At 36.3% G+C, this 23,224-nt stretch overlaps 2 protein-coding genes across 3 annotated transcripts; both read left to right on the top strand.

Annotated features, from left to right (window-relative positions):
• Nucleotides 1–257: 257 nt before the first annotated feature.
• LOC310723947 (protein FAM171B-like) lies at nucleotides 258–13,590 on the top strand. Its single transcript, XM_083537533.1, has 8 exons — nucleotides 258–591; nucleotides 9,612–9,845; nucleotides 10,100–10,192; nucleotides 10,284–10,439; nucleotides 10,531–10,701; nucleotides 11,148–11,264; nucleotides 11,361–11,484; nucleotides 12,062–13,590. The coding sequence occupies exons 1-8, from the start codon at nucleotides 411–413 to the stop codon at nucleotides 13,200–13,202; spliced, it is 2,217 nt and encodes a 738-aa protein (XP_083393659.1). The 5' UTR covers nucleotides 258–410; the 3' UTR covers nucleotides 13,203–13,590.
• Nucleotides 13,591–14,286: 696 nt separating this feature from the next.
• LOC310723977 (uncharacterized protein) lies at nucleotides 14,287–17,689 on the top strand (the record flags this gene model as incomplete). 2 transcript variants are annotated; one of them, XM_083537617.1, is made up of 4 exons in its annotated part: nucleotides 14,287–14,566; nucleotides 15,647–15,685; nucleotides 15,808–15,846; nucleotides 16,290–17,689. In XM_083537617.1, the coding sequence occupies 4 exons, from the start codon at nucleotides 14,287–14,289 to the stop codon at nucleotides 16,295–16,297; spliced, it is 366 nt and encodes a 121-aa protein (XP_083393743.1). In that variant the 3' UTR covers nucleotides 16,298–17,689. The 2 variants fall into 2 exon arrangements, with proteins under 2 accessions (XP_083393743.1, XP_083393742.1); XM_083537616.1 differs by lacking the exon at nucleotides 16,290–17,689 and adding an exon at nucleotides 15,967–16,283.
• Between the last annotated feature and the right edge of the window lie 5,535 nt (nucleotides 17,690–23,224).

Raw genomic sequence — 23,224 nt, 5'->3', positions numbered from 1 at the left:
CTTTTTCTTTTGTAATTCATATTTATTTATTTTTTCCTGTTATTTCTACCGACTGTACCAGCGTAATTGCTTTTCACAAACCATGGTTTTGTATAATACAAAATACTTTAATAAGAAAAAATATTACCACTATGTGAATAATAGTGACCTATCATTTTACTACAGAGCATTACAAAGAAAAGTCGTAGTTGCAAGGTTGAACCAGTAGATGGAATCCTTAAATGCCATCAGTCCCATAATCCCACCCTCCCTTAGCCAAAAGACTTCAGCAGCATTCATTTACAAGCTGAACCATGTTTACTCAGCTTCCACACAAACTCCAGTACATCCAAATGGAGGAATCGGATAGGGACTGCTTTCTGCTATTATGACATCTCTTACAACTATGTCTCCATTTCACCTTTTCTGCCATGGGCAAGCTAATTGTGTTCTTGTTTTTGCTGACATTGTTCATATTCAGTAAGAAAGGCACAGCTGTCTTTAAAGGCCCGGCCCATGCCAGCCTCACCCTTAGTGATGGATCCCAGAACCAACTGGCATACCATCACAACCATCAGTACCATCATGATAAAGGGCTCTCGGATCAAAAAGGTAGGTCTTGCATGTCTCTTATTGTGTGTTACAAGTTCACCTGCTTTCTTTTATCACATTTCACAACAACTACAGGATCAATATCCATAAATAAGCTCATTTTATCTACCAGATCCAAGTTGTTTTTATGTTCATCAGATCACTTTCTACTTCCCGTACAAATGCACTACCCTACATATAAAAATCTCACAGGGGTAAAAAGGTGTCTGTCCTTAAAGTCATAGACTAAACTATATATCTAATAGGGATCCACTTGGGACTCAGCAAGTCCTTGTATTTTTCGATCCAGGTAAGAGTGAGTTACTCTTGGCAGCATTCCAATAATATAGGCCACTATAAATGTCCTGCCTAACTTAAAGATTACAATTTTACATGTTTAATGTAAAAGTTAAATATATTCCTGTAATTAATGTATAGATTAACAAACCACATTATACTACAGACCTGATCTGCCCATTCACAGTCTGAACATTTACACTTTTACCCTCATGTATTCAACCGTTCTATCTTAAAAATCTGCACAGCTCTAGTGTGGTAGATTTCTAAACTAGTAATTAACAGTGCATGGGTGTGTACTACTACTATAAACACAGGCTGAACATATTGATGTTACCTGCTTTCCTAATATACATGAATTTTGTTACAGTCCCTAACAAGACCAGCACTCCCTCAATGACCATTGCAAATATTGGCTGATACCAGTTACTTATTGAATACTTAGTAGTTTGTCAGCCAATTATAAATAAGGTTTTTCTGCAAAGGTATGCTAAACATCATAGAATTAATTTCTTTATCCTATCTTTCCTTTATCCTGTATTATCTTCGATTGTATAATCTGATACTGATCCAGTGTTTCATGTCAATCTGATCTAGATACTAATACAGTGATATCAATAAATAGATATAAATAATTGCTATAACAGAAATTTAAAAAATGTAAATAAGTATTTTAGATTGTGATCGCTAGATTGTGTTTGTACATTGGGGCTAAGTCAGTATAAAGACTGCATACTGCATGACTAACAGGCATGTAATCAATCTGGATTTTGTCCCAGAGCATCAGTAAGGCTGAATGTTCTTCCATACAGGAAACAACTCAATGCATAGCTTGAATTTGCCAAACTGCTCCCCCCTGCTCTGCTGTCCATCTGCTGTTCTTACAGTGCCGTACAGTGAAGCTTGCAAAATAACTCCACTCTTCATTACTCCTCCAAGTGCATGTTATTGCTTTGTTTTGACTGTTCACTGATACTAGAATACAACCCACCCAGAAAATAAAAACAAATGATCAAAATGGCTGTTTAGAAAACTAAAACGACTGATTCTTAGTCATTCATGTGGTTTTCTCAAAGATTCAAAAAATGTCAACTAGACATCTGTATGGTTGAATCTAAATGTTTCACTACTTGTCTGAGCAGTTTCTTCAGTCTGAGGGAAGTTGGAAGCATTCCACAAATGTGTATGCTCCAGGGTCAATGATCCTTCCCTCCCTGTATAGCCTGCATAGGCACAAGATGGAGGTGAGAGTGGGAAGGTAGGTGTAAGGAATAAGGGGAGTCCATAGGATGTAAAAATGACACAGTATCAGCACCTATAGAAACTTATGAACGAGCACAAACAATCACACCATGGTCAAAATCACAGAAATTACCTGATCATTTTTTTTTCACCCATTCATAATTGCATGAATGACTAGGTGGCAAAGTGTTTTTTATAAACTGATCAATGAATGCAGTTTTTTTAACCAGTACAAAGTGTCATTTCCAAAAAATCTCTCACATTCCTACACAGTAAGTAAATATAGCATTTGTGCTTGTAAAATCCCAACCTGTGCTTGTTCCTGTCTTTCAGATGTGTTACAATCTGGATGGTGTTAATAATTTATTCATGCCATGTGCAAGAGTGGTCCTGTGTGCATCAGCAGGAAAATCAGTTGACATGTTTGAAATTTGATCTGTGCTGGAACATAAATAATATTGTAAAGAATTGAGGATCCTTCCCTCCCTAGATATCCTGCATAGAGACAAAAGGGAAGTGAGCTTTTTGGTGGATTTCTAAATGCAGCTTTTAAACCACATTTTCCCCTGGTGACCCAGATTTTGCAGGCAGAAACTTGATTTATAATGTGTGCTGTTATAATGCTACAAAGCCAAATATGTAAAAGGCATACAAAGCATAACTGTTTGTAGAAATTCAACATAATAGTTTATTTAGGAAGTAAAGGTTTTGGTAGATCCTGTTTATTGCAAATGAATACAAAATAAAAATTACAAATCTTTTTACTTAAATTACTTTCAAAAGCTTTTCCACTAAAAATGAGTTCACAGTGTATTATGCTGGATTTAACTATTTCCTTAGGTGAGCTCAAATGATATGAGAGCACTTTAAGATTATTGATTTTTTGAGCTACAGTATGCTGGAGTGTATTAAGTAGGAAAGTGCAGGAACTCCACTCCTAATGTGCCAAAGTACTATTTAGTAAAGCATGAGTGCATGCATATATATATATATATATATATATATATATATATATATATATATATATATATATATATACATATATATATATATATATATATATATATATATATATATATATATATATATATATATATATATAATTATGCCTAGAAAGATCTGCATTATCTAATAAAACTAGCCCAACTCTGGCTCAACCAAGTCATCATTGAACATTGAATTTAGCCTGAGAAAATAGCACAACTCAAATCACAAGCACAATGAATCATTTGTAAAGAGGCCAGTTGGAAAAAAATTGTGACTTGGATCACATAATAGTTCTTCAGCATTTCAGAATTTCATTATGTTTTCCTCAGCATTCCTTGGAGGTGACCCTGACTGAAGCTTTTCCAGTCAGCAAAATATGACCAGTTTTGTTTTGTTACAATATGTGGTAACGTTTAATTTTCTTAATCCCAAGGTTGTAATACATATGGATCAGACAACCAGAGGTCAAAAAATGCTAACCTATATTCTATTTCGCACAACAGAAACAAAGCAAAAGAACAAAGCTTTCTAAAAGCTACAAAGATAACAGATGGATCTGTGAAAATCTAATAAGAGAATACATTTCCACACCACTTAGGACTAAGTGCTGTTAAATGGAAAAGTATTGACGGCTTGATGAATGAAACACATTTTAGGAAGCATAAGATAACATGACTGGCATTTAGACCTATGAGGGGACACTATTAGGCTGACACAACATACTAAGTTCTGTTGAAAAAAAAACAGGTAAATAGGTTGTGAAAAGATATGAAACAACCCACAGATAGACTAAGCACATGTGCAGCACTGAAATCTTGCTTTACAGATCACTATGCTATACTATACACTATGTACACACCATTTTATCTCAACCTCTATTAAATATAGTAGAATTATAGTAATTTGTCTTAATTCTAACCCCAGCCAAATGTATTTTTCAGCCTGATTTAATTTTCAGTATGACAAATGGAATATTCTAGAAGACATGTCACCATAGTTATGTTATATGATGCATAAAATGGAATTCTATATCAATTATGTCATCATATCAATTAATATTAACAACCAAAGATCTGTGCACCGGTTCTGATACAGTTTTTGGTTATACAGTATTCCTTAAAATATAAAAAGAAAAAAAATAGGGGGTGTTTAACAGATTATTCAAGACTTGGGTGACAAAGTTTTTAGGAAATGATAAACAGTTGAGACAATGTTCATTGTTAAAAGCGCTATACAAATAAAAATTAATTTAATTGAATTTAAGTTTTACTACTGCATAGCTATTCAAAAAGACAAGGAATGAACATACACTGTGTAAGGAAACTCAGACTTAACTTTTTTGTACAATAATGTTTGATATTAATGTTTGATATTTCCCTTACGAGGGAAATATCAAGGTCTATGACGTCGGCGTGACGTGGGGCCGCCTTCCTGTGGGTTTACCACCTGCAGGAGGGACCGTAAGGGATGGTGCTGTGAGGATTGGGCAGCAGTCGAAGGCGGGGGCCTGCTTAGACTGCTGCCCCCGCGAACCGAATTACGGATAAGCGGGAGAAAATGAATGAATGAATGAATAATGTTTGAAAGATAAGTCTTGGAAAAATAGGGTCAATAAACAAATTCCATATTGGAAAATATCCATAAAATCCAATTATGGGTACTTAAAGTTGAAGGTAAAAACTGGGTTATAGGCATAGAAATACTATTTTGGGTCAGTCTTGCTTGGATGTGTTTATTTGTTTTGGATTTTTTTAATACCTTAACGGAAGGCAAAACATTTAAGTTTATTTAAAAGTGAATAGACCTTCCTATGAAGCTAAATGTTAGTTAGTTTTACTGAAGCAGTAATAAAAATGTACATAATTTTGCACATAATCTGATTCAAATTGAATCGCTTGTGATTAGATGTGATTTAAATCAATTAATGGGAATGCTTCCACGTTTGTCCACGCTCTGAATCACGTGTGTAATCAGTCCAATGGAAAGCGCAGCGTCACGACCAGGAAGCTATAAAATCGCATGGAGTGAAACCAGTGCTAGCTTTTGAAAAGTAGAAGCAAGCGGTACAGGGATGCCGGCAGTGTGGCTGGGAGGTGCAGCGTCTCGTTCCTTCGGGGAACCATGGTTACATTTGTAACCTGAAGGAATTAGAGCTGCATTAACAACACTTTGAGAACAAGAGTCCAATAACAGTAGACTGATCAATCTTTTCCTAGTGTGTATAAGCATAGCTAGGACAAGGGACAGAGGGGTCAAAAGTGGCACTTAGGTCAAGGCTATAAAACTTCAGTGTGGTGGGCCAGCTTGCAAAGTTACAGATGTCCTGGAGAGAAACTCCAGAGGTCGAAGCCTTAGAGGCTGCCACACTCCTTCCTCTGAGGGCCATAGCAGTCAAACAGCTGTTTCGTATTCCTCTACAGCTCCATTCTGTGGACGTATATGTCCAGTGCTTGAACCCTGTGAGAGAACGCTGGTCCCAGCCAGTGAGGAAGGAGAAAGGGGCAAGCCCATCTCCAAACTATCTGCGAGCTCCACCTGCGAACCCCAGGTCCTTAAACACCGCTTCACCACAACGAGAGAGAGCCAGACCCGTGAGGAGCAAAAGCAATCTCCTCCAAAAGAGCTCTCCGGAAGCGAAGTGGAGAGTTCACATTGGCATGCGAGGGCAAGCTGTGCAGTCGGCTCCCATGAGAACTGACCTAACAGGCTGTGCGTACAGGGGGAACGCACAGACCAAATAAGTGCTTCATCTTTCTTGTTTAATTTTATTTAAAAAATTTTAAAGGACACACACAGCGCACTGTGCGCTTCCTGAACAAACAAAATTAAGCGCCGGTTTTACTCCATGTGATTTTAAAGCTTCCTGGTCATGAGGTCACCCCACCGGTGACGCCACGCTTTCCATTGTACTGATTACACACGTGATTAAGAGCGTGAACTAAGCAAAAGCGTTCCCAAAGCGTTGTTGATGCAGCTTGACTTCGAGAAGGGGAACTAGATTTCCCTTTCAGGAACTCAAGCTGCGTTAGAAAGCTTTGGAGAGCGACTGTGTTGTACATGCTCTGAATAATGAGTCTAATCAGTCAAAATTAAAGAAACAGGCTGTCACCGGCGGGGGGGATGTCACGACCAGGGAGTATAAAGGATGCCTGGAGAGAAGGCGGCTTCAGCTTCTGTTTGTTCATGAAACGCTCTGTGTTAAAATTTAATGTTTGTCTGTCTGTTTCTCAAAGAAAATTAAGGCATCCAAGAAAACCAAGCACACGTTTCAGCTATGTGTTTGACCCTGTCCTTCGTTTAATTACGGAAAGGGATACACACAGCCTGTCTGTGGCTTGTTTGGGAGTAGAGCATGGAATTTTGGCTCTCTCACAGAAGGTTTGGAGACGGGCTTGACCCTTTCTCCTTACTCCTCTGTTTGGTCTGACTCCTGTTCGGCTTCGGAGACACGCCTCTCGGTGATGTCTTTCCCCCGTCACTAGAGCATGCAGATCCACCTTTCTTCCTCCGAGGGTGGGGGGCCTCATACGAACCCGATAGCGAGGAACTCCTGGAGGTTGTGAAACGCGCCGTTCAGAAGCTCGATACTAGCTTGGCGGGTCGGTGAGAAAAAACCCTCTCCCTTGGGCAAACTTGATGAGCGTTTTTTGCTCCCTGCGTCACAGTCTCCACGTCGGGGCTTGCCATTTTTCCCTGACCTGCACACCGAGGTGTCCAGGTCCTGGGAGCGGCCTTTCTCGTCCCGCCCCTTAAGCCCCAAGACTGTGGTTTATTCCAACGTTTCCGGGCTTAGGGATTATGGCTATGGTGTCATGTCACCAACTGAAGAGACGCTAGCACGCTATCTCTGCCCGGGTGTGGCATCTTTCCTAAAACCCCCGACACTACCCACCAAGTCCATGCGCACTACCTCAGCGCTGGTTGGTAAGGCATTTCGACGCAGCTCGAGTTCCTGAAAGGGAACGTCTCTAGGTTACTAATGTAACCCTATTTTCCTGAGGGAACGAGATGCTGCATCTCTAGCCACACCTTCAGCCCCTTGAGTGCTTCCTTAAGCTGAAGCCGTCTTCTCTCCGGGTGCGCTTTATACTCCCTGGTCATGACGTCACCCCGCCGGTGACAGCCTGTCTTCTATTTTGACTGATTAGACTTATTACTCAGAGCATGGACAACGCAGTCGCGTTCCCAAAGCATTCAGAAGCAGAATCTCGTTCCCTGAGGTAACTAGGGTTACATACATAACCTAGAGGTGCTGTAGAATGAGATGTTCAAAAAGCACATGCAAATTTAATGAAGGCCACCCACAAAAATGTAGCTAAGGCATTAATCATTAAGCAACACAGAGACCCTCTGAGAGCTCAGTCTGTGACAAGACAGAATAATACAAGCATAACAAAATAATATATGCTGTCTAATGTAGGAGGAAATTAACAGATTTTAAACTAATGAGAATTTCAGAAGCTCGCATCCCTAAAGGTTTGTCTGAAATCACTATAGACCAAAACAATCCTCTCTTAATACAAGTTTATTTATTACTACTGTGCCAACTGCGAAATCATTTTTTTATTTTTTTTTATCCTGTCTAACACGGATGAACCTCTGACAATATATCCATATGCAAATGGGTTTTGCAATGTATAATTAGATTTACTGGATTAATTAAATGAGTTTTCTCTTTTTCTATTGCCATTCAATGAGTTTCTGTGCTGCTTTATTTGTGCTGGCCATGTGAAAATAAGCTGAGTTTGGATTTCGTAATGTTAATGGAGTCAAAATGCCTCTGATATCACCTCTACTGGAAAATGCCCTTCTCAATACACTGATATTGTTGTCCCTACTAATGCCATAAATTAATCATGCATTTTTTTGGCCTCTCTGACATCCTATGGCAGAGCAGCAACTGTGATGAACAGCTTACAATTTGGGTTCATTATGAAAGTCATGTAGTGTGCAAAATCCACATAAATCAATACTTATGCAAATGCTGAGCCTAGTTTGGTGTGTGTGCCAAGAATAATTCTCTCTCTTTCTTGCATTCATTTTTATAAATCGGTTAGACCTCCAAGCAAGCACTATTTATAATTTGATAACTATTGAGTGCAGTGTCAAAAGAGTAATTCACAGATATTCGTTACTCTCTGTGGGGAATTGTGTAGTTTCCACATGGTCCAAATCGTTTGATGACTTTTTTTTTTTTAAAAAGCTGGCTTTTTACACAAATAGTTGTGTTTCCTTCAGAGATACAAGTCATTTATTCTCTATGCTTTTTGTCACTCTAAGATTTCTCCCTCAGAATTCACCAGGTGCCATACATTTCCTTCATATCAGAAATCATAATGTTTGGAAAGTCAAGTGGATTGACCAATATTTTAACCATATACAGCTGGTATAGTAAACAGTGAAACAAAACAGCGTTTCACCAATAGCATGGTACATCGTAAAATGCAGAACTACACAAGACTACACAGAATTAATTCACCTTCACCTAATAAAACCTTCCCCTGATTATATAAAAGTGAACATGTTCAAAAGAGTGCAAAACCACACATCGCACAAATACTTACTAAATCAGACTAGCACACAGTAACAAATAGTGACAACCAGAATATAGTTTTAGTGTGAATAAATGTCATGTGTAGCAGGTAGCATCAAAAGTTATAACAATTTAATTATACAAATGATTAAGCAAGTAAAGAATAAAAGAAAGCATGTTATTAAATAACAGAGATCCTCCATTGTACATAGCTATTATAGAGGATTCTTATGAATGCAAAAGAAATCAATAATACTCAAAATGCTACAGGTTGCACTGTTGGGACAGATCTGACTCACTGTTAGCATCAGTAACATTAGTCACAGCAGGCAGATGGTAGTGATGTTGACCACTCAAGCTTAGTTTAAGAAATATTTGAAATATCCCTGGTTTAAATGGTTTCATGCGCTCTGTATACATGGACAAAACGAAATGAAGCGAGTTTTTCTTGGTCACTTGTCTAAGTAGACATTTTATTAAAAATGCATAATAGATTTATTTTTGGACATTTTGTGAAATTGCTAGTGAAGGCAGTGTTGAGACAAATACTCTATAAGCTTTTAGCCTAATAGCCCAGTGCATTAGTGTATTGTGTGTTTAGAATCCATATACTGTAGTAAGCTAATTGGTTCATTTGTAGAGCATCTTTACACACAGTCAATCCGAAAAATGCAAGTACAATGTGCAGTTTATTATAAGAGAATTAAGAGACATAAGCAAGGTAAAATTTTACTAATATGGTCTCAATGACATGGGTTAAAGACCTACACTTAATCTAGAAAGACTAGGAGAATTGGTATAATCTTTTTAGGTTTCCCTACATTTGTTTAATCCTAACATCCACCACATTATACTATATATCTACTTTCTACATCCCTCAATGAACCAAATAGGATGCATGTTCATGAGTCTGCATTAGTTTTTTTTTGTTTGTTTTGTTTTGTTTTTTAAACCATCTCTAATGCTAATTCTGTTGCTCCAGAGTCAACATTTACCCTCAGGATCCAGGTGAAAGATGTTGTGAGCCAACAGCCTGTGAGCTACGCATCCCTGGAAGTGTTTGCAAACTACACACTTGTCAACTCCACAACAACCGGCAGAGATGGTGTTACTGTACTCAGGGTTCCGTACACACACAGCTGGCCTCTCACGCTGGTGGCCAGAAAAGATGGTTATATCCAAACACCTCTGCTATGGAAAACCAAGAAAATGCCAAGTAATTAAAGTAACTGTTGTGTTGTAATAACAAAAGAGATAAACCAAGTCACTGTGGCACAGTATCAGCAGTGCCCTAAAACCCATGTGTATCATTGGCCTACTTTACCCCCACTTATGAGCATATCTAGCAAATCTGAAGTGATATGTCCAAATAATCCTGCTTGATTCTAATGGCAAAGTTTGTTGGAAGCTTATGTATTCATTGTCATTGACATTATATTATTTATTATATCGTATTTATTTGTTTTTCAGTTTTTTCATCCGTGACACTGCCACTTTTCTACCAAAACCAAGGAAACATATGGCTGTTTGAAGATTTGGTCATCATAACAGGCAAACTGTCTGGTGTGTAGCGATGGCTTTTGTCCTATGAAATAGTATATGATGATTTTTAGCTACACATTTTCATCTCTCTACATTGTGTGTATATAACCAGATAATGTGCCTCCTGCAAATGTGCAGTTCTCAAAGAAGCTGCTCTCACTACCAGACAGTAACATCTCTTCGTTAACAGCCTACCTGACTGTCCCTCAACTTCCTGTAGAGGAACATTTCTTCCCAAACACGACAGGCATTATGATGAGCAAGTCAGGTAAAATATAACTGGCCTGAACTTTGTTGGGTTTTACTGTGAAAACGGTTTTTAGAGCCTATAAGTCTGTGTGCATGTTTTATATTCACAGGATACAGGAGTTTTGAGTTACACCCAATTGCAGCAGTTAGTGTCCAGCTCTTGTATAATGGAACAGAGGTGCAGATTTCAGGCCCAGTCCAGATCACACTGCCTCTTACTGAGAGCAGCCAATCACAGCTCTCCTATACTGTCCCAGCCTGGTCGTTTGACAGAAAGACTGGTAAGTTTTGTCCTTTTTAGATAAATAGTCTCTCTAGGGCAGAACATCATATTTTAACTTTAATATTGGTAGAGAGCGAGGGAGAGACAGAGGTAGGGAGGGACAAAGGAAAAAAGGACAGAAGGAATGAGCAAGAAAAATAGACAACTAACCAGAAGGAATGCAAAGAAAGACTAATAAACCTAGATTCAAATATGTACAGTGTGTATGTAGTAACACATATTGCACTAAGCATGCATTTTTCCTTTAGTAAAGGCAGAAAAGACCCTTATGCTACTAGAAACTTTCCTTCATGCGTTAAAGTTTGAATTGGTTTGGAAAGCTGTGACTGAAACTCCAGCAATATGTATATAAGCACAATAAACATTTTAAAGGTTTGCTATAATTTATGACAGCTGAACTCCAGGAAAACCATAAAGTCACACTATAATATTTTTTCCACACAGGTGCCTGGATGAATGATGGTCTAGGAACAGTTCAAATAGAAAACAGACATTTGGTTTGGGTCTACACTGCTTCCCATCTGGACTACTGGATTGCTGCCCCTTTTCCATCATCCACTGGTAGAAATTGTTTGTGTGGGACATGTACAACATTAAGATACCCATTAGATTTTTTCCAAACATAACCAAACCGAATTCTCATTTGTAAACATGTAGGTTACATGGGACATAAAAGCACTCTGGACTTCATTTCATACAACGCTTACCTTCTTGTTCCAGTAGTTGGAGGAGCTTTAGTTATTGCTGTTGGATTGCTTGCTGTTGTGTCATGCTATTGTAGGTAAGGCAGTTTTTTTAGATTACTGTATTTATTATCTGCTATAACAGCTTAATACCACAGTAATGTTGAATTCTTAAAAGTTGTTTATTAGTATTATATTAAAGCAGCTCTGGAATTTTTTTTAATACAAGACTTCATAGTTTTTCAATTACATGACTAGCTAATTTAATCAATAAGGCAATGCTAAGATATACAAATAATAACAAAAGCTAAGTTGGTGGACAAAACTTAAAGTAAATATATGTGGATAAAGCAGCCTCTTAATAACTTTTAATACATTTGTTTGCAGTTTCTCCTGGTAAAAGAGGATTAAAATCAGATTGGAAAGTGCTGTAACTAGAGAAATAATTAACGTGAGAGTGGTAATCGCAACTAAATATTTTGCCAGGTTGTAAAATACCATGTTACTGATTTCCTATCACATCATGCCCACACTGATTTAGTCCTTGTATAACCAACTTTAAGCGTATGATTTTTTTTTTGTTGGGCACAGAAAATAGCCACTTGTTGTATTTTGACAAAAATCCTATCAAAACCTCAAACTGGAATTTAACTGTTTTTTTTTTTTTTTCTTTAGAGAGTCCCTGTGTAAGCACAAAAGAAAGAGAGTCCACAGCCGAAAAAAAGCAAGTAAGAAGAAGGAACAGATCGCTGGTAGAAACAACAGCAATGAGCAGCTGGACTTTTCTTTTAAAGTTCCTACACCTCACAAGCACAGGCATCGTTCAGCTGCATTTCAAAGCACATTAGCCTGTAAAAGTGATGAGCCTGAGGTAAAAAGGAAATGCAGCAGGAGCTTAGGGAAAACTGGCGAGGCAGAAATTCAAATCTATGAAAACCCAGCTAGAATAGCTCAACCATCTTCAAAAACCTTACAGACAACACCAAATATCAACAGTAGTGAGTTTGTAATACCTGTCTCTTTGCATGAAAATGTGTGTCTTTCATCAGCCCAAGCACCAGGGAGCAGGTCTGCAACGCTACCTAGGAAGGCAGTCCATTACAGTGACCTGGAAAAACCATTTGAGGAACAAACTTTTCCAAAAATGGCACTTCTTTCAAAGGTCCAACAGCAAACCCTAACTATGGAAACAACATTAGGAGAGACAAGAGAGAAAGGCTGGAATTGCTTGCTGGAGTCTGTGTCTGTGCCAGACATTCTGAACAAAGCTACAGGGATGGACAGTTCCTATAGGGCTCATCATGGTTGCTCTGAGCAGACACTACTTGAGTTATCCAGAAGCAAACCCTTCCCGCATCCAAAAGCCTGGTTTGTTTCTCTGGAAGGAAAACCTGTTGCACAGGTCTGCCACTCTATTCTAGACCTTCAGAAGTGTCACCTTCTACTCAGTGACAGTCAGGACACTAGCCTGGACTCAGGCGTCGACTTCAATGAGCAGCATCGAGAGCAGAACCAGAGCAGTCTGAGAAGAAACACAACTCACACACAGATCTGCTTAGGGGATGCAGATCTGCATAGCTGTAAAAGTGACACAATCATAGCCTGCAAGCCAGAAGAGCTTTTTCTCAAAAACACACACCAAAGAGGCAGTGGAACAGTGTCCTACTTGCCAGAGGAGAAATGTGATGATGACATGTCATATAAGGGCAATGAATTTGTACCAATTCCACGAGTACAAGAACTCAGGAACACTAGGGAAAAGCTAAAAAACACCTGGCACCTGAGAGAGGAAAGACCACTTATGAATCTAAACTAAATGCACATTCTATCTTGCTTCTCAGCTAAATATTGTATTCCTTATAAAGCTTTTAATTTGTTCTGATGTGAATTCCCTAATGCAATCTTAAAGCTAAAAAGCATTTCATTCTGTTGTAGGAAATTACAATTGCAATGTTTTTGCAACTTTAGTTAATTTTTAATGATTTGTCATAATATAGGCCAAGAACTTTTAAAAATACAGGACATTCATGGGCATCTGATGTGGAAGTCATCCTTAAGGATAAGCTGCTACTTCATAAACATGTTTCCTCATGCCATGATGTATAGACTTTGCTGCATGATTAACACATATGGGTATATTTTGTGTTATACTGCTTTGCTATGTATTTTGCATATACAAATAAACAAGTATGAGTGTCTCTGTATGCAGGATAAGTGCATGTCCTTTATATTAATTAGAGTTGCAATTACATTCGATGCTGTGTTCATTCACCCTGATTAGAATATTAACTTTTAATTATTTTATTTTATTTTATTTGTCTAGCACTTTTAACAATGGACATAGTCTTAAAGCAGCTTTACACAGAAACCCCGCCTTTATGATTAGTAGAAAGAGTTCAAATCACATTTTCTGCTGTGTTTCAAACAATAGGCATTATCACAAAGCAGTTATATCGAAATAAATACATTTAAAGGGTTTAAAAACATTTTGGAGCCAGGGCTCTGTAAAATATTTTTCTCCTGGGATTAACCCAAAATCATCATAACTCGAAATGTGTTTACTACTCTTTTGCTATTTTGTTAACTCTGGCGCCCTCTGATTGTGGGTTTAAAAGTGAAACCAATACACCCGATGAACCGGAAAAGATAGCATAGCATTAAGGTACGTATATAGTATTTGGATCTAATAATAAACTGCCTTTAAGAATGTTTTATGCCTAAGAAAAGAAGAAACATACAGTAAAGCAGATTATTATATCCCCTAAGTAACTAATACGATCAGTTTAAGGGTTAAAAGATCACTATGCACAGGTTCTCTAGATATTGTTAGCTTTGATTGTTTGTTATAAATTTGTACATATATAATTGGAATAAAATCCGTACTTTCCATTTCAGAAAGCATGGACCAAATCACAACTAATAAGGTCAAACTGATTAAATGGTTACGCGGGGACAAATTAATTTTGCAGCATGTCCAGTCCAAGATGTTGATAACCATGGACGAATACTTTAGTCTGAACAATGTCTCAGACCCTGGAACACAAATAACGAAGCTCTTGGACCTGATTTTGTCGAAGGGACAAACTAAATGCATTGACTTCTTGGAACTGCTGAAAGAAGATGAGGTGAATGGAAGCAGCCCGCAGCTCAAAGCGTGGATCATGTCAGTAAACACATTAGGTATCTCCAAGTCTGCAAACACCAAACTGCACACAATCAGATCCACCAGAAAGTCACAGATTTATAACCATTTCAGAAGCAGTACCAAAGTATATTATTATTGGATGTGATTTTCAGGACAAAAACAACAATAGTCACACTACTCTCTGTTAATGTGAGGTTTGGTATGGAGTTTTAGCAGATATTAATAACTGATCACAGCTTTAAAATGATTTTTATAAGCTAAAACTTTTGCCTAAAAGGAGAGAGAAGCTTAAAGAGGAGAAAAGGTGATCTTTAAAGGAGAGAGAAAAACTTGCAAAACTTGCAAAAACAACTTTCACACAAATCCCGTTGCAAAGTATAAATATAATTTTAACACTCAACCGTACAAAGAATATATTGATGTTTACTCATACTGATTGCAAAGACAAAGTTGCTAATTAAAATTTTGAACCCAATACAGTTCTGTTGTTTTCCCCCATTTGTTACAAAATCTGCTCCGAATGATTTTTCTCTGATATCTGATCAGATATGGTATTGGCCAAACATTCATCCCAATGTTAAATTTACAAACTAAATACTAAGTTTACTGAGTATCAAGTAGCAGATATAACTGTTCACAGCTTTAAAATGATTTTTAAAAGATAAAACTTTTGCTAAAAAGGAGAGAGAAGCTCAAAGAAGAGAAAAGGTGATCTTAAAAGTAAAGAGAAAAACTGCATATCTTACCAAACTGCAGATTTGTGATATACAAGTACTAAAATGTAGATTGCCAGTTCTGGCACACACAAAAAAATACAATCTACAAAACGTTTTAAATTAAATATAAACTGGTATAACTGAGTACAAACAATGAATATTTTATTCCCATTCACCTCCATGCTTAGACGCAAGTAGCATCTGTTTATTTAGTTACACAAGATATTGGATAATCAACCTTATATCCAGCTTTTTTATTTAAACTAAAAGTTATGATATCCTAAGTTAAATGATAATCTACACACTTTATTAAGTATAATAAAAAAATCACTATTTCACTGTTTTAGCTGGTGAATATAACTGAATATTTTTACACAATGTCTTTCATCTTTTTCTCAGAAATAAAAGCAGCTCCACAGTCCTCTGTCCAAAGTTTAGGTATGTACGATCACCAAATCATACACCTTGAATATTCAAAACAAGTTACATTCAATCAAATACATGTTCATTTATGTAAATGAATATTATTTTACATAATGTTTTTTTCCTTCTTTCTCTAGAAACAAGTGATGCTCCACAGAGCTCTATCCAGTCTTCAGGTCATGAATAATGTCCATACATAAATAGTGAATATTTAATTTTAAAACTTTTAGCAAACCTATAGTCATTTATGTGTATGCTTAGTGGAAATTATAATGCAAATATTTTTTCATTAACAGGTAGCTCAGTGACTATTAACGCCTCTGGAATTTCCAGTGTTTTCAACCCGATGATAGTTGGCTCTCAGATTTCCGGTCTCAGTATGAACATGAATGTGAATCCTTAAAAGTTACGGTAAATAACTTTCAGTTTTTGTGCCAATATCAATACATTTCATTAAATATATCCAGAAGAGAACAAGTAACTCTGATGCAATGGAGTTAATATATTATAGAAACCAAAAGTTTTGGTACACATTACACTTTCTGTCTAAAGGAATTTCATAATATTTTGTGTCTCTTCCTTCTGCTCATCATGTGTTTTTCCCCTTTAAACTTTCCAGAATTTTGAAAAAAGAAACAAGTAAACCAAATTGAAGCAGAATTTGAACCAAGCATGACTAAACTGAAGAAAACATGGACTGCTCAAACTGAGCAGAAAAAACAGGAGAAAATGTGGAAAGTCCTGGAGTACACAACCAGCACAAATGCTGCTGAGCTTCTGATTGATGCCTTATATAAACCTGCACCTGACATGACGGACTTAACCATGGCCTAACATCTTAGTGTGACGTTTACAATCTCTTTAATTATAATGTGGGCCATACATTCTAAAAACCAAATACCTAACAGTGGGATGTGTCCCTTTATTCCAGTTTTTCTATACAGAATATAAAAGTATTTTTAATATTGTGCTATGAACATCATTCAAATATATTTTTATAACTGCTGTGTGTATGTCAGATAGTCAAGCAAAACCTTATAATGAAAAAAATCAATAAATAAATAAGACTTATTAAGTAGTAGTGAATATTTGAATCTTTTGCAAGTATTCGGTGTACCTGTTGTTGTTTTTTGTATAAAAGCTTCAGAAATCTTTATACCTAGCAGGGTATACTCTTAATCTCTTACTAAACAGTCTAACACTCTCATACTAATAGTAGACTAATACTAATGAAAATTTAATTAGTTGCTTACGCTACAGATCTTTTTTGGTTTTACCTCTCTGTGCTCACGTGTGCTCATGTATGTTATTTGAGCACTGCTACAAATTCCTTTTTATCATCAGGCTATGATGCATGAAAGCTTATCTGTGAAACATACTGTAAGGGAGGTAATCTCATGACTTGAATTTACTTACTTGGACTGCTCCTCACTCATTTTGAATTGACATAACTCATAAACCAAAAGTCACATAATGAATTCAAAATGTCACGAACACATTTTGTCTGGCAATTTACAATGCAAAACACACAGCAAAACAAGCAGCAAGATGATGATCAACTGCCAACTCAGCAAACAAATTTTGGAGGCTTTAGACTAAAGTCAGTCAACTGACCTTAACCCACTTAACCCTCTGAGCATGCATTTGAGCCCCTAAAAAGAAAATGAATTTAAATAAAACCAGAGAAAATAACACAAATTTCCATTCCAATAATTTTGAAGGAGGCTGTATAAATAGGCTTTAAGGTTTCAAGTTTATTTATACAGGGTTTTTTACAATGGACATTGTTTAAAAGCAGATTTACAGAACGAACATATTATAGAACAAAAAAATTTATTTTATAAATGTGAATTATGTGGGGTTTTTCCTGGTTTGCTTGACTGCTGAATTGTATTGTAAAGTTGTCACAATATTTTATGTGTTTATCATTACACTATGAATTATATCTAAAACAAAACACAGTGTATTAGGAATTTCTGAGCTTGAAAGCTTGAATTTTGGTTTGTATATTTATTAGGGTTTTTTTTCCTATTTTACAAATAGTGCCCTGAACCATAATCTGATAATAAACAATTTCTGATTCAGTGACATCATTTAGAATGCAATCCTAACAAATATGAAGCCATGGTATAAAGGCCAACATAACATTGCGTCATTATAACATTATGAGCGGTGAAGTGATAAACCCTGATTTAATCACTTCTTCATGGCACCTGTTAGTGGGTGGGATATATTAGGCAGCAAGTAAATTCTTTTCTTTGAATTTGATGTGTTAGAAGCAAGAAAAATGGGAAAGCGTAAGGAGGAGTTTGACATGGGCCAAATTGTGATGACTAGACGACTGGGTCAAAAAACTGCAGCTCTTGAGGGCTGTATCTGATCCACATTAGTAAGTATCTATCAAAAATGGTCCAAGGAAGAAACAGTGGTGAATCGGCGACAGGGTCATGGGCGACAATGGCTCTTGATGCACGTGGGGAGCGAAGGCTAGTCTGTGTGGTCCCATCCAACAGACAAGCTCCTGTAGCTCAAACTGCTGAAGAAGTGAATGTTGTTAATGACTGTTTTGGCAGCAAAAGGGTGACCAACACAATATTAGGCAGGTAGTCATAAAGTTATGCCTGATCGGTGGCCATAAAGTTATGCCTGATCGGTGGCCATAAAGTTATGCCTGGTCAGTGTATATAACTATGGAATCATATAGGAAACAAAATTCAATTTAAAATGCAATATGAAAATATATATTCCACCCACTAACAGGTGCCAGGATAAAGCGATAATTTGTAATTTACCACTCATAATGTTATAATTTCATAATGTTATGCCTGGTTGGAGTAAACTTAAAACAGCTGAAAATGTTATTATTATCAGACCACCCAGCATAATACAAAAATTATTTCTGAGCTTTTCCATCTTGTTTCTTATCCAAAGATTGCATCCATTATAAAGCTTACAATTTGTTCTGATGTGAATTCCCCAATGCTTTTTAAAAGCTAAAAGCATGGCATTCTGTTGTAGGAAATTACAATTGCAATGTTTTTGTAGATTTAGTTTATTTCTAATGATTTGTTATAATATAGGCCAAGACCTTTTGAAATCTGGGATATTCATGGGCATCTGATGTGGAAATCAACCCCAGTAATAAGATGCTACTTCGGAAAGGAGTTCTTCATGCCATCATTTTTAATTTGAGTTACTACATTCACTACTGAATGATTCACCCTGATTAAACTATTACCTTTAAAGTTCACTGTTTGGTCTATGAATCACTGGCCTTCATGATTCTAAGGTAGAAAGCTTAAGCTTAATAGAAGATTTTGTATAGTGTTAAACAATAGAAATTTTCACAAAGCAGCTTTATTGAAATCAAATAATTAAATTGGGTCTATAAACTTTTTGGAGTGTTTAACTGTAAAATACACTACTCTTGGGATTATAATCATAACCATCGCCATTAGTCAAAATTGTGCACTTTTTGCTATTTGGTAAATAGCACCATCTAGTGGTAGGTTTGGTCTATGGCAAATTTTGACGGTAAACACACGAATATACAGCAATAAGGTGCGTATATAGTATTAGGATATAGTAATAAACTTCCTTTAAGAATGTTTATGCCTTAGCATAGAACATACAGCAAAGCAAACTTCTAAATAAGCTTAAGGGCGTTAAAAAAAAGATCATTGTGCACAGTTAGAGATTGTTAGCTTTGCTTGATTGTTATAATTTTGTAAATTTATACTTTGAATAAAATCTGTATTTTTCTTTTCAGGAAGCATGTATCAAATCACAACTAATAAGGTTATTAAATGGTTATGCGTGGACAGATTGATTTTAAGGCATGTTCAGTCCAGGGGGTTGATCACCAGGGAGGAATACGTAGAGCTGAAAAATTATTCAGACCCTAGAACACAAATAATTGAGCTCTTGGAAATGATTTTGTCAAATGGACAACGTTTATGCATTGACTTCCTGGAACTGCTGAAAGAAGATGAGGTGAATGAAAGCAGCCCACAGCTCAAAGAGTGGATAACGTCAGTAAACACATCAGGTATCTCCAAGTCTGCAAAACACCAAACTGCCACAATCAGATCCACCAGAAAGTCACAGATTTATAACCATTTCAGAAGCAGTACTTTTCCAAAATATATTATTATTGGATGTGATTTTTAGGACAAAAACAACAATAGTCACACTACTCTCTGTTAATGTGAGGTTTGGTATGGAGTTTTAGCAGATATTAATAACTGATCACAGCTTTAAAATGATTTTTAAAAGCTAAAACTTTTGCTTAAAAGGAGAGAGAAGCTTAAAGAAAAGAAAAGGTGATCTTTAAAGGAGAGAGAAAAACTGCATATCTTGCAAAAACAACTTTCACACAAATTTCGTTGCAAAGTATAAATATAATTTTAACAATCAACCATACAAAGAATGTAATGATGTTTACTCATACTGATTGCAAACACAAAGTTTTAAATACAATTTTTGTCATTTTTAAACCCAATACAGTTCTGTTGTTTTCCCCCATTTGTTACAAAATCTGCTCCGAATGATTTTTCTCTGATATCTGATCAGATATTGTATTAGCCAGACATTGAATCTAAGATAGAATGATAGAAACTTTATTCATCCCAATGTTAAATTTACAAACTAAATACTAAATTTACTAAGTATCCAGTTGGTTCTGTTTTTAAGTGCTTAAAAGTACCAAACTTATACTAAATTTGCCGTTATCTGATATTTGTGATCAGTGATTAAATCTAGATTGTTTGCCAGATCTGCACAAAAAAAGACATTATTCAAAATATTAAAAATTAAGTGTAACCTGGTATAACAGAGCACAATCCATGCATAATATGTTAATCCCATTCACCTGCATGTTTAAATATGCATATAAACACATACAATTATTGAGATTCTTCTAATAATTATTAGAAATTGATGGAACAGTTCAGTCACAAGTAGCATCTATTTATCCAGTTACACTATCTATTAGAAATCAATCTATGTCCAGCTTTTCTATTACAACTAAATGTAATTATATACTATGTTGAATTATAATTCACACACTTTATAAAGTATAATGCAACAATCACTGTTTCCCATATAACATCCATCTGAATACTATTTCACACAATGTTCTTTTTATTCTTTCTCACAGACATAAAAGCAGTTCCACAGAACTCTGTCCAAAGCTTAGGTGTGCCCATACCACACACCTTTAATATGTAAAACAAATTACATTTAATCAAAAACATGTTTATTTATGTATATTAATATTATTTCTCACAATTCCATTTTTCCTTTATCTCACAGAAACAAGTGCAGCTTTACAGATATCTGTCCAATCCTTAGGTCATGAATAATGTACAAAACTATAGCCATTTATGTGGATGCTTACTGGAAATTATAATCAAAATATGTTTTCACCAACAGGTCGCTCAGTCACTATTAACTCCTCTGCCCATGTATTCAGACCAAGTGGGGCTCAGATTTCTGGTCTCACTCTGAACATAAATGTGAGACCTCAAAAACAGGAATAATTTACAGTAAATAACATTCAGTTTTCAATATCATAACATACACTTTTTGCCAAAAGTATTGGGTCACCTGGTCAAGCATGGTATGTCATTTTTGAGCATTGCATTCCACATTTAGTCCCATGTGCTCTTATAATTCCCTCCACTCCTCTGGGAAGATGTTCCACTATATTTTGGAGTGTGCTTATGGATATTTGTGTTCATCAGCCACAAGGGTATTACAAAAGGTACTGTAATACCTGTAATCCCAGGTACTAATGTTGGTGAGGAGGCCTTGGGTGCAGTCCCAATTTTATTATAGCGCATCTAAAGACGTCCTATACAATTCGTGGTAACAGTTTGGAAAAGAACCACATAAACCAGGAAAGGTCAGTTGACCCAATACTTTTGACAGTATAGTATATCTTTTTCCCCTTGTTCTGCTCTTTATGTCTTTTCTGTTGTTTCTTTTAATAAAATGCCAGCAAGCATGTGAGCTAAACAGAATGACCAGGTTAAGATGTGGATATTTCTGGAGTACACAAACAGCACAAAGGCTGCTGAGCTTCTGATTGATGCCTTATATAAACCTACACCTGACATCATGGAGGACCTGAACATGGGCTAACATCTCAGTGTCAAAAATCAAACCAAATACCTCCTGATGGGATGTGTCTTTTTTATTCCAGTTATTGTATAAATATATTTTTTTAGATTTTATAAATGCTGTGAGTAAATGGGACGGTCAACCAAAACCTTCTGATGAAAAAATCAATAAAAAGTAATAAATAAGTAATAATGAGTAGCAGTGAATATTTGAACCTACTGTTTTACAAGTATTCTGTGTACCTGTTTTTGTTTAAAGCTACAGAAATCTTTATTAACAAAACTGTCATGATCTAGACTTTCTGAGACTGTTTTTGTGTTTTGGCCACCAGATACCGTCACTGGTCCCCCACTCCATCCTCTCTATCCCCTAGACTCTAACTGTTTACCCAATGTGTTCCACCTGCTCCTTGTTTAATCTGAGTGCATTTAAGCTACCCTTTTTGCTTTTGTTCTTGTTGGTTTATTCTGTCAAATGCGGGTCTTGAACCCGGGGTGGGTAAAGCGGCTAGTATCTAATTTTACTAATGAAATAATGAAACACTTAGCTACAGATCTTGTTTGGTTACCCTCTGTGCTCACTGTCAGGTGTGTCATTTCAACTCTGCTATTTAGCTGATAATCAGAAATAACTAAAAGTTATTGTTTTATTATAAAGCTATGATGCATACAAGCTCATCTGTGAAACATTGAGCAGGGGGTGTCATGGCTTGGACTGACATAGCTTCAAGTTCAAATTTTATTTGTCACATATACATACAGAGTGCGACATGCAGTGATATGCTTTGTACGACTGTCAAACATTTAAGCATAAAAAAAAGAATAGAATTTAAGGATAAAATATAAATTAGATAAATAAAATGTATAAACTATAGAAAATAAATGAAAATATATGTATATACATGAATAAGTATGGCAGATATTGACAGTACAAATTAAAGTGATTTAGTATGATTGTCCTTAAAGTGTCCATGTGCAGGGTGGTGTGATATAAAGTGACACTGTGCTGTGCAAGTTCAGAGTTGAAGTGACAGTCCAGAGTTAAGGTGTCACATAAAAGTGCAAAAAAGTTGTGCAGAAATAATTGAAGATGGAGAGAGAGGTCCTGCAGTAGATCCTGAAAGTTTCCTGGTTTAAACTCTCAATGGCCTGCGGGAAGAAGATCCTCCTCATTCTCTCTGTGTTTGCTTTCAAGGAGCGGAAGTGCTTCCCTGAACGAAACAAAGAAAATAGTCCATTGTTGGGATAAGATGGCTTCTTCTCAATAGGCTCACTAATTTTGAATTTAGATTACATTGTCACCTGAATTTAACCTAACTTAAGCTTCCTCAAAAACTACTGGAGAAGCGAGGACTAAACGATTTATTTTTGCTGTGAATTGAACATCTTTGGGTTTGAGATCAGCAGATGAATATGAGAAGGGTGTGCAGAA

The sequence above is a fragment of the Silurus aristotelis genome (genome assembly GCF_946808225.1).
Source record: "Silurus aristotelis genome assembly, chromosome: 3".
Taxonomy (NCBI): domain Eukaryota; kingdom Metazoa; phylum Chordata; class Actinopteri; order Siluriformes; family Siluridae; genus Silurus; species Silurus aristotelis.
This window is presented reverse-complemented; position numbering and strand designations above follow the sequence as displayed.